Source organism: Myotis yumanensis, unplaced genomic scaffold, assembly GCF_028538775.1.
Source record: "Myotis yumanensis isolate MYYU_CA2020_CCGP unplaced genomic scaffold, mMyoYum1.0.hap1 SCAF_10, whole genome shotgun sequence".
In the NCBI taxonomy this organism is placed as follows: domain Eukaryota; kingdom Metazoa; phylum Chordata; class Mammalia; order Chiroptera; family Vespertilionidae; genus Myotis; species Myotis yumanensis.
The window spans coordinates 73753383-73765975 of record NW_027223761.1 but is presented as its reverse complement, the minus strand read 5'-3'; the positions used below and the strand labels follow the sequence as shown (position 1 = coordinate 73765975).

The window sequence follows — 12593 nt, the reverse complement described above, 5'->3', positions numbered from 1 at the left end:
TCTCAAAACATGTATCTACCTAATAGGACTGCAACTATTTAGTGACTCAGAGTTCTCTTGTTTTTTTGTTTTTTTTTAAATATATTTTATTGATTTTTTACAGAGACGAAGGGAGAGAGATAGAGAGTTAGAAACATCGATGAGAGAGAAACATCGATCAGCTGCCTCCTGCACATCTCCTACTGGGGATGTGCCTGCAACCCAGGTACATGCCCTTGACCGGAATCGAACCTGGGACCTTTCAGTCCGCAGGCCGACGCTCTATCCACTGAGCCAAACCGGTTTCGGCCAGAGTTCTCTTGTTTATTTTATTTAGCCATCTATATAAGTTTCAGTTTGCTCCCTTTTATGTATACTGAACAAATTGATATTCAGTTTAGCTTCCTCTAATTAATTGATGTATGCATATATAGTTTAAGTTCCATTGTTTGCATAATTATTTGTATGACAAACATCAATAGATGTCATCAGACATAACCAAGTAAATTTTGACTTGAGTGTTTGCAAAGCTAGATGGTAATACTAAATATGGAAATAATTATATTTTAAAATTTAATCTATTGGACTAAATAAAATACTTTCCTGGATAGCACACTGAGATAACTTTGAGCATTTGACTGACAAGGCATTCACACACATAGGAAACCCAATAATCCTCATATGCCATGAATATAATCTAGGTAAAATAGCTCAAGAAAAAGTTGAATAGAATAATATTAACATTTCTGGACATTTGCAAAGTGAAAAGAAAAGTTGAGTGACATAATACAGCCAGAAGCCAAGTTATTAATCTAATATTTAGTACAGTTTCAAAATTAGTTTATTAAAGGCAAAATAACAGATGGCTATGAAAAGGAGAAGTGATACATATTTATGATGATGCTTATGAATGAAAGTAGATAGAAGATGTTTAAATATCAAAAACATTAAGTTTGTTCGGTATCAAACACAATAAATTAAAATAAGTTAAATAGCATAGCAAGCACCAAAGTAGTGGAAAGTCATAATGAAGTCTGAAAACAGTTTAGTAGGAATAAACAGTAGAGGGATTTTGTGCAGGATACATTGTTTCTGATCTTTTTTCCGAAGTGTAATATTTTTTGCACATAAAATTTTATGTTCGCTCAATATTTGAAATACATAAAATCGGAAGGGGTCCAGGCTTGTCCACCCACCCCCTTCTCACCAAAGGTTCTCATGCAAAGCTATGCAAGTCCCCCTAGAGAATTTGTAGAGTTCCTAAAAACTCACTGTTTGGAAACCAAAATTTGACAAAGGTAAATCCCCAAACAGAAGGGATTATGCAACTGCTCATTATATGCATGAATAACTTAAAGTAGATGACTTGTAAATCCTGTGTGTTTACATTTTCTTGAAAATGTAATAAAATCTGTGTGTAGTTTTAGCACCAAATCGAAAGTCAGCATCTTGGATATGATTTCTAAAGCTCTTCAACTTTATTGTTTTCAGTAAAGTGAAATAAAAATTAATTGAAGTAGATTATTTGCAATGTAAAGATTGAAAGTGGACCCTTAATTTCCATGAAAAATCAAGAGAACAGAAAAATTATGACAACACAAAGGAGTACCTCCAGGTTATGCTAAATGTGCAGCACTTACAGAAATACATCCAAAGTCTTGATGAAACATTCACAAGGTTAAGGTCTTACCCAGCAGCTTGATTAATCAGGTCATTTAAGGTTAAAAGTAAATTCAGTTGAAACCCAAAATGTTACAAAATAATGTTTTCTATATCTTGCAAGAAAATGACAGTCATTCATTGTGCCAGGACTAACTTTCCAGGTTGGTCAATCTATTCAGGTGATCAAATCCTAGTTCCTGAGTGAGCCTAGAACATAGACAGTATCTCTCAGAGCACATTATCTAAAGAAGACCAATAGAATTCATTTGCTGTAATTGTTACCTTCCTATGTACAATTACATTGCTTAAACTCTATTCTCAATCTCAAGAGATACAGTAAACAAGAACAAAAGGAAAACCTCCATCTTTTATTAACTTATCTTATTTAATTATGCTTCATAATTTCCAAAAACCCAGATATTGTGGAATATAGATATAAATGTTAGTAGGAAAATTAGTTGTCTTGGAGCCTATTATTACTTTAACAAAGAAAAATCTAATTTCTTTGTATCACTATGAACTACTGCTAAAATAAATACCTCTAGATCAATGGTTCTCAACCTTCCTTTAATACAGTTCCTCATATTGTGGTGACCCCCAATTTCATTGTTACAAATTGAACATAATTAAAGCATAGTGATTCATCACATAAACAATATGTAATTATATATGTGTTTTCCGATGGTCTTAGGCAACCCCTGTGAAAGGGTCGTTCGACCCCCAAAGGGGTCTCGACCCACAGGTTGAGAACCGCTGCTCTAGATTATCCATACTCTGGGTTTCTTAATGAGCTAAGCAATTACAATCAGTAACCAAAATCAGAAAACTGAAAAATTTTATAAAGCTAACAACTTCTTAAACTAGCTATATAAGCCAAGGAGAAATAGGATCTTCAGCCATGTGATAAACTAGAAGAATTTGAAATTCAAAAAGTCTCAATTTATTTATAAACTAGAGGCCCGATGCACCAAATTTGTGCAAGGGCCTTGGCCCCAGCCCCTGCCCGCTGCTGCCTCTGCCATGGCCCCCACCCACTGCGGCTTTGTCTGGAAGGAAGGATGTCTGGAAGGATGTTGGTCTAATTAGCATATTAAGCCTTTATTATTATAGACTAGAGGCCTGGTGCACAAAAATTTGTGCACTCGGGTGGGTACCTCAGCCCGGCCTGTGCTGTCTCGCAGTCTGGGGCCCCTCGGCGGCCCTTCCCCTGGCTGCTGGCACCAGTTTTCCTCCGGCCCCCAGAACTCAGGCCTTTGCTCTTCGCCAGGAGGGGGCGGCGCAGTGGGCAAGGGGCTTAGCTCTTCGCTCACTGCTCGGGCCCCGGGGGCAAGGCCGAGGCCAGTGCAGCGGCGAGGGGCTTAGCTTTTTTTTTTTTTTTTTTGCCGAGGAGAGCATGGGGTCCGTTTATTGGAGGGTCAGCCAAAGGCGGGGCTGGCTAGGGTGGAGTAGGGCAGCAGCTTGTCTGGCTCCCGAGAAACCCAGCTTGAGTCCAGGGCCTCATTTGCGTCGAACCCAAAGTCTTCCTCCACCTTTATCTGCACGAGGGCCAGCTCCAGAGTCAGCGGGACTCCTGCCCGGTGCCCTTCCCGTGGCGCTCACCGCCTCTTCCGTTGCAGGGCCCCTCGCCAGGGGCTGGGCTGCTGGCTTCTACCGGCACTGGCATCCTCCTGGGTGGGGATAGCCCCTCTTTCTCCAGAGGCTCATTCTCAGCATTGCCTGGGGTGTGGGCATCTGTGCCCTGGCTGCCCGCGTCCTCCAGTAAGATGGTGAACTGGCTGGCCCGGTAGTCGTCTACCTAGGAGTCCAGCACCCTCATGAGGAACCTCCGCTCCTGCTGGAGTCTCCGTGTTATCCTCTCTACCTGATGGAGCCTGTTCAGGACCCACTCGTTCACCCGCTCGATCTCCCTGCAGCGCCAACCCAGCGCCTGGTACTTCCTGTGATTGAGTTCCCGTTGGCGCCGCCACTGGCCTCGGGCTGCCTCCACCTCTTCGTCTTGCTCCCAGAGGCTGGAGCTGCCCAGACCCCCAGACACAAACTCCACTTTGGTCTCAAGCTCACTCTCCAGAATGTGACCACCGAACAGCGGACGCAGCGCCAGCTCCTAGCCGGGAGTTGCTGAGAACTCCTCAAAGCCCACAGCTGCCATGGTCCCCTTTCTCTGCTCCAGCTCCATTTCTCCCCGTCTCCCAGCGCAGAACTTCTAACCTTGCAAACCTCTAGGTTAAAGTGGCTCACAAAATGACAGGCCCATCCGTTTCCACAGCCAGGCACCCGGGTCCCAGCTGCTAAGCCTCCTGGGAGTTGTAGTTCTCTATTTCTGGCTCGCCTCCCTCGCCCCACCCCCACCCTGAGTCCCGGCTGAAAGGCCCTGCTTGCTGGTCTAACGCCACTGCCAGGCGTCTGAGTCGCCTCCGTCTTTATTCCGGTCCTGACACCGCGCTCTCTGACCACAGAGACTCTCTGTTTGGGAGGCCCGGTCCTCTCCATGGACTCTCTGCCGGCCCCGGGGGCATGGTGTAAGCGGGCTTCCCTCTTTGCTCTTCGCTCACCACGCCCACTGGCCTTCGCTTGCTGCTCCTGCGCTTACATATGCAAATTAACTGACATCTTTGTTGGCAGTTAATTTGCATATCGCCCTGAGTAGCCAATGGGAAACGTAGCAAAGGTACCGGTCAATTACCCTTTTTGTCTTTTATTAGATAGGATGGGAAAAGTGTATCCCTAATGTAGGTTTGTATCCTTTATAATGTAAACTAGAAAAAGTCACCCAAGTTTGAACTAGAAATCAAAGAAATCAGTCATGTCAATAAAGTGATCAAAATATGATGGGGCAGGAATCTCAAGGACAATTTTCTTCTCTTTATAAATTTGCCCCATTGTCTTTGCAACAACTTGGGGGATGGAAAGAAAGGCAAGGTGAGCCTGGGCACCTGCTTACCTCGGGTTCTCTTCTTTCAGGAGAACATCGTTCTTCCGGGTGTGGAATTGCTGTCTTTGCATGTGGCCTACCTACAGGCTGCACAGGTTGCCACAATTGTGCTAAGCATCTTGCATATCCCAACAATGACTTTCCAGACTGCATAATTTTTTATTTTCAAGCAAGATTCAAGAGAACTCTAAGGTTGTGATAAAAAATGAAACGGCCACTGCAAAAAAAAATTTAATAATTTAGGCCGAGTAACAAATCTAGTCCAATTCAAGCTAGACAAGATAAGCATATGGCTTACAACGGATGGCACTCTGGTTATTTAAATGTTCCTCTAAATATACTTAAACATTTTCAAAGTATGATATTATATTTTTACATGTAAGAAAAACATATGGAGAAAAATTTAGATTTTTTTCACACTTAGAGTCTCTCACTTAGGATTTGCCACCTTATCCTGGAATACCATAGATTACATCATTTTAGTTAAACTTCCCTTTAATTTAAATCAGCTTCTTGAGAAAGGAAGCATATAGCTCCAGGTTATCTCACTCAATGCAGGATTTTGAATACAAGTTCAAGAATTCATTAATTGATTGTACAATTGATGGCACACTTCACTTGTAACCTTTTCTTATATTCCTGACATGCCAATAATTCAGAGATTTCTTTTTCATTTCATCAGCTGTAGATGTGGAAGTTAACAATTTAAGGTGTACTAATGGTTTGTATTCTTTTTTTTTTCTTTTCTTTCGTTTCAGTCTGTTCCCAGTATTCTAGAGGAGTATTTGCCATTTTTGGACTCTATGATAAGAGGTCAGTACATACCTTGACCTCATTCTGCAGCGCCTTACACATCTCCCTCATCACACCAAGTTTCCCTACCGAGGGGGAGAGCCAGTTTGTGTTGCAGCTGAGGCCTTCCTTGCGAGGAGCACTCTTAAGTCTGCTGGATCACTATGAATGGAACTGTTTTGTCTTCCTGTATGACACAGACAGGGGTAAGTCGCGATTCCATATCTACATAAGTAGAACTCTCATTTCAACCTGAAATGACCTTGTATACTTGTGTGATTTAGCAAAATATTTTAATCCCTAATATGGCTAAAATTAGAAAATGGTCAATGTGTACTGTCAGTATTTCTACCTTGACCCTGGAGGAAATTCTCTGATTAAATAGCTTTAAATTCACAAGGTTACTCATGAGCAAACCACGCTTGATTACATAGTTGAAATTAAGAGAAATTACTATTTTTAACAATTCTGAAGTCATATTTCAGGTACCATGAAGTAAATAAGTCTTTTATCTCAAATGTAAATACCTTAATGTTTTGGAACATCTTAAAATAGTATCATACTGAGGCAAGGCTTTGAGTTTGAAATGCGAAACTTTACATGAGAAATTGGAGGATCATGACAATGACAGTGGATCTGGAAGTAAGGCTTCTCTTGCTGGCACCTTTCACTTTGCCTTTAGCTACCAGGCTGCCACTATTAGTAAATGATATTATATGTGTTGGAGGAACAAAGTGGATCACTAACATTAAATTATTGACAATCCATACATGTTTGTACAAAGTATTTTAATTTTTTTAGTTAGAGAAATAGCTTAAGGAGTTGTTGTTGCTTTCAATTCTGTTTTTTTATTTTGTGACTAGAATCATAGCAACATGTTATATTTCAAAATAAACATCAGGGAACCACCTGTGGGGTTTTGTCATTGGTCCTTTTTCCTTAAAGTGTAAGATTTATGAGAAGATAAGAAGTTAGAATAAAAGTGGAAACAGGCAACATTTTAAAAACATCCTTGAATAGAATTCCATCTGTGAAATGAGTAAAACAATAAACATAAAAACCATAAACAAGCAAGGTAAACCTCTTGAAGATATAATTACCTTCAAAGGTTCAAAGCATAATTTTCTATTTCAGATATGAAAGCTCAGTAAAGGAATTTATCTTTCTCATTAAAATTCACATTTTTTTTTTTAATTTTTCACTTAAAGTATTACAAAGGGTATTACATAAGTGTCCTTTTTTCCCCCCCGCCCTTGACAAACCCCTACCCTCCCTTACCCCCCAGTGTCTTATGTCCATTAGTTATGCTTATATGCATGCATACAAGTCCTTCGGTTGATCTCTTACTCCCCTCCCTCCTGCCCCCCAACTCTCTCTGGCCTTCCCACTGCAGTTTGACAATCAGTTTGAGGCAGCTCTGCCTCTGTATCTATTATTGTTCAAAAGTTTGTAATGGTCTTTATTATCCATGAATGAGTGAGATCATGTGGTATTTTTCCTTCATTGACTGGCTTGTTTCACTTAGCATAATGCTCTCCAGTTCCATCCATGATGTTGCAAATGGTAGGAGTTCCTTCTTTTTAACAGCAGCATAGTATTCCATCGTGTAGATGTACCACAGTTTTCTAATCCATTCATCTACTGATGGGCACTTAGGCTGTTTCCAGATCTTAGCTATGGTGAATTGTGCTGCTATGAACATATGGGTGCATATATCCTTTCTGATTGGTGTTTCTGGTTTCTTGGGATATATTCCTAGAAGTGGGATCACAGGGTCAAATGGGAGTTCCATTTCCAATTTTTTGAGGAACCTCCATACTGCCTTCCATAGTGGCTGCACCAGTCTGCATTCCCACCAGCAGTGCACAAGTGTTCCTTTTTCTCCACATCCTCTCCAGCACTTGTCGTTTGTTGATTTGTTGATGATGGCCATTCTGACAGGTGTGAGATGGTACCTCATTGTTGTTTTGATTTGCATCTCTCCGATGATTAGTGACTTTGAGCATGTTTTCATATGTCTCTTGGCTTTCTGAATGTCCTCTTTTGAAAGGTGTCTATTTAGATCCTTTGCCCATTTTTTGATTGGATTGTTTATCTTCTTTTTGTTAAGTTGTATGAGTTCCCTATAAATTTTGGAGATTAAGCCCTTATCAGATATGACGTTGGCAAATATGTTTTCCCACGAGGTGGGTTTTCTTGTTGTTTTGTTGATGGTTTCTTTTGCTGTGCAGAAGCTTTTTATTTTGATGTAGTCCCATTTGTTCATTTTCTCTTTAGTTTCAACTGCCCTAGGAGCTGTATCAGTGAAGAAATTGTTTTGGCATATGTCTGAGATTTTGTTGCCTTTGTATTCTTCTAGAATTTTTATGGTTTCCTGTCGTACATTTAAGTCCTTTATCCATTTTGAGTTTATTCTTGTGTATGGTGTAAGTTGGTGCTCTAGTTTCATTTTCTTGCATATGTCTGTCCAATTTTCCCAACACCATTTATTGAAGAGACTATCTTGGCTCCATTGTATGTTCATGCCTCCTTTGTCAAAAATTAATTGAGCATATTGGTTCGGGCTAATTTCTGGACTCTCTATTCTATTCCACTGATCTATATGTCTGTTCTTGTGCCAGTACCAGGCAGTTTTGAGAACAGTGGCTTTGTAATACAGCTTGATATCTGGCATTGAGATCCCACCTACTTTGTTCTTTCTCAGGATCGTTGCAGCTATTCGGGGTCTTTTTTTATTCCAGATGAATTTTTGGAGAGTTCGTTCTAGATCTTTGAAGAAGGCCATTGGTATTTTAATGGGAAGTGCGTTGAATGTATAGATTGCTTTGGGTAGTATGGACATTTTAATGATGTTGATTCTACCAATCCAAGAACATGGTATGTTCTTCCATCTGTTTATGTCTTCCTCTATCTCTTTTTTCAACGTCCTGTAGTTTTCTGAGTAGAGGTCTTTAACCTCTTTAGTTAAGTTTATTCCTAGGTATCTTAATTTTTTTGGTGCGATGGTAAATGGGATTGTTTTTCTGATCTCCCTTTCTGAAAGTTCACTATTGGTGTATAGAAATGCCTCAGATTTCTTGGGGTTAATTTTGTATCCTGCTACATTGCCAAATTCATGTATTAAGTCTAGTAGCTTTTTGATGGAGTCTCTAGGGTTTTGTATGTATAATATCATGTCGTCTGCAAATAAGGACAGTTTTACTTCCTCTTTTCCAATTTGGATGCCTTTTATTTCTTCTTCTTGCCTAATTGCAATGGCTAATACTTCCAGTACTATGTTGAACAGGAGTGGTGAGAGTGGGCATCCCTGTCTTGTTCCTGTTCTTAGGGGAAATGGTGTTAGTTTTTGTCCATTGAGTATGATGTTGGCTGTGGGCCTGTCATATATGGCTTTTATTATGTTGAGGTATGATCCTTCTATTCCCACCTTTCTGAGAGTTTTTATCAAAAATGGGTGTTGGATTTTGTCGAATGCTTTTTCTGCATCAATTGATATGACCATGTGGTTTTTTTCTTTCAATTTGTTTATGTGATGTATCACATTTATTGATTTACGGATGTTGTACCATCCTTGCATCTCTGGGATAAATCCTACTTGGTCATGGTGTATGATCCTTCTGATGTACTGCTGGATCCGATTTGCTAAGATTTTGTTGAGGATTTTGGCATCTATGTTCATGAGGGATATTGGCCTGTAATTCTCTTTCATTGTGATGTCTTTACCTGGTTTTGGTATTAGGGTGATGCTGGCTTCATAGAATGAGCTTGGAAGCGTTCCTTCCTCTTGAATTTTTTGTAGTAGTCTGAGGAGGGTAGGTTTTAGTTCTTCCTTGAATGTTTGGTAGAACTCCCCTGTGAAGCCGTCTGGCCCTGGGCTTTTGTTTGCTGGAAGCTTTCTGATGACTGCTTCAATTTCTTCCATAGTTATTGGCCTATTGAGGTTTTTAGATTCTTCCTGATTGAGTTTTGGAATGTTGTATTTTTCTAGGAATTTGTCCATTTCCTCCAGGTTGTCTAGTTTGTTGGAGTAGAGTTGCCCGTAGTATTGTTTAACAATCATTTGTATTTCTGTGGGGTCTGTTGTTATTTCGCCTCTATCATTTCTGATTTGGTTTATTTGGGACCTCTCTCTTTGCTTCTTGGTGAGCCTGGCTAGGGCTTTGTCAATCTTGTTTATCCTTTCAAAGAACCAGCTCTTGGTTTCATTGATTTTCTGTATTGTTTTTTTGGTCTCTATTTCATTGATTTCTGCTCTAATCTTTATTATCTCCTTCCTTCTGCTCACTCTGGGGTTTTCTTGTTGCTCTCTTTCTAATTCTTTGAGTTGTAGAGTTAGATGATTGACTACCATTTTTTCTTGTTTTTTGAGATAGGCCTGTAGAGCTATAAACTTTCCTCTCAGGACTGCTTTCATTGTGTCCCAGAGGTTTTGGATTGTTGTGTTTTCATTGTCATTAGTGTCCAGGATGTTTTTAATTTCTTCTTTGATGTCATCGGTAACCCAATCAATATTTAATAACATGCTATTCAGCTTCCAAGTGTTTGAGTATTTTGGGTTGTTTTTATTGTAGTTTATTTCTAACATTATGCCATCGTGGTCTGCGAAGAAGCTTTTTATGATTTTAATCTTCTTGAATTTGTGGAGACTTTGCTTGTGACCCAATATGTGGTCTATTTTTGAATATGTCCCATGAGCACCTGAGAGGAATGTATATTCCGCAGCTGTGGGGTGAAGTGTTCTGAAGATGTCAATTAAGTCCATCTGATCTAGTGAGTCATTTAGGATTGCTGTTTCTTTGCTGAGTTTTTGTCTAGCGGATTTATCCAGTGATGTCAGTGGTGTATTAAAGTCCCCTACTATGATTGTATTGTTGTCGATCTCTCCCCTGATATCTTCCAGAAGTTTTCTTATGTATGTGGGTGCTCCTGCATTGGGTGCATATATGTTTACCAGGGTTATATCTTCTTGTTGTATTGATCCCTTTAGTATTATGAAGTGGCCTTCCTTATCTCTGGTTATGGCCTTCACTTTGAGATGTATTTTGTCAGATATAAGTATTGCTACCCCAGCTTTCTTTTCCTTTCCATTTGCGTGAAAGATATTTTTCCATCCCTTCACTCTCAGTCTGTGTGAGTCCCTTCTAATGAGGTGGGTCTCTTGTAGACAGCAGATGTATGGGTCATGTTTTTTTATCCATTCAGCCACTCGATGTCTTTTGGTTGGAGCATTTAGTCCATTTACATTTAAAGTTATTATTGAAAGGTACTTGTTTGTAGCCATTACTTTTTTTGTGTGTGTGTGTGGCTGTTTTCTTTCTGAGCTTGATATTTCTTCTTTTTACACCAGTCCCTTTAGCATTTCTTGCATGGCTGGCTTGGTGGTGATAAACTCCCTTAGCCCTTTTTTGTCTGTGAAGCTTCTTATTTCCCCTTCAATTTTGAATGATAGCCTTGCTGGATAGAGTATTCTTGGATTCAGTCCTTTGCTTTGCATCACTTTGTAGATTTCCGTCCATTCTTTTCTGGCCTGATGTGTTTCTGTTGAGAAATCATTTGATAATCTAATGGGAGATCCCTTGTATGTTACTTTCCGTCTCTCTCTTGCAGCCTGTAAGATTCTCTCTTTATCCTGAACATTTGCCATGGTAATTATGATGTGTCTTGGTGTGGGTCTTTTCGGGTTCACCTTGTTTGGGACTCTCTGGGCTTGTGTGACTTTTTTCTTCCCCACCTCAGGGAAGTTTTCTGATATTATTTCTTCGAATAGGTTTTCTAATCCATGTTCATCTTTCTGTTGTTCTGGCACCCCTATTATTCGTATGTTGTTTCGTTTCATGTTGTCCCAAAGCTCCCTTAGGCTCTCCTCCTGTCTTTTAATTTTTTTCTCCATTTGCCGTACAGTTTGAGTGTGTTTTGCTTCCTTGTCTTCTAATTCACTAATTCGGTCCTCCTCTTCTCCCAGTCTACTGTTGATACTTTCAATGGAGTTTTTTATTGAAGCTATGTCACTCTTCATTTCTTCTTGGGACTTACTTAAGTTGTTGATTTTTTCATCTGTTGCTTCTAGCTTCTTGCATAAGTAGTTGAGTTTTTCATCTGTTTCTTCTTGCTTCTTGAACATCTGGTGCATGTACTCTAGGAACCTTATTCTGAATTCTTTTTCCGTCATGTTGCATATCTCTGTCTCACTTAGCTGCTTTTCTGGCGAGTCCTCCTTTTCTTTCCTTTGGGGGTTTCTTTGCCTACCCATGTTTGATCTCGCTGACATATGTAGATGTTGAGATGTTCAGTGGCTGCTCCCTGGGTGGCAGGGGCTCCTTGGGTTGTGGTTGCTGCTCAGACGGTTGCGGTAGCAGCTGCTTTCCAGTTGGCAGCAGCTCCTCTGGTGGGTGTTGTTCACAGCTGTGTTGGCTCTTCTGGCTGGTGGGGGGAGGCTTCACGTACAGCTGCTGTTCCACAGACAGAGGGTGTGGTGATCAGGAGGCTGTGGTGATCAGGAGGCTGCGGTGATCAGGGGGCTGCTGTTGCTTGGATCTGCGGTCTGGGAAACGCTCCTCTCTTACCAGCACTGCATGGTCTGGGAAACGCTCCTCTCTTATGGGCACTGCATGGTCTGATCAGTTACTCAGGATGCCCCCTTTAGTCTCAGTTCTCCGCAATCACAAAATCCAAATCTCAAATCTCCTGGCGCCAGCAAACCCGCGGAACTCCTTACCCTGGTCAGGGTCTGTGTCTGTCCCAAGAGACGTGGCTGTCTGCCATGCGGTCTCCCTCCGACCCTCTGGGCTCAGGTCTGGCAAACTTTCCTGCCCAGATCCCTGGTTTTTAACCTTTCCAGGGGAGGTCTGCCATTCCCGGCTGCAAACCGTCTCACCAGCTGAGTAAATTTGCCAATTCGGGGTGGGTGTTATTAGTTTCAGCTGCTTACTCCGTTTGCTCCGGGACAAGACCTGGGACGCGTCTGCCTATATCGCCGCCATCTTGCTTCTCCTCCAAAATTCACATTTTTAATCAGGTGGGGACAGTATGTCAGATGAGATGCTTCATCAACATTTCTCTTAGCACATTACTTATATTGGCATTCATGGTACATTTTCCTTTCTGAGACAAGCTCAGAAAAGCTATACTATCAATGTATTTTCTGCATGGGTAGAGAATACTCTAATTCACAATTGGAAATATGAGAATCTACCTACGTTTTATGACATCATTTTCCAATAGCTAACCA

At 40.8% G+C, this 12593-nt stretch overlaps 1 protein-coding gene and 1 pseudogene across 10 annotated transcripts in view; one reads left to right on the top strand and one right to left on the bottom strand.

Annotated features, from left to right (window-relative positions):
* The window catches only part of GRIA4 (glutamate ionotropic receptor AMPA type subunit 4), a 433261-nt gene that overhangs the window by 137399 nt on the left and 283269 nt on the right, over positions 1–12593 (top strand). For all 10 annotated transcript variants that reach the window (XM_070426004.1, XM_070426006.1, XM_070426005.1 and 7 more), the window contains one exon: positions 5332–5571. In XM_070426004.1, coding sequence (XP_070282105.1) covers positions 5332–5571 — 240 coding nt within the window. The remainder of the gene's footprint in view (positions 1–5331; positions 5572–12593) is intronic.
* Positions 3057–3817, bottom strand: LOC139017642 (TCF3 fusion partner pseudogene; annotated as a pseudogene).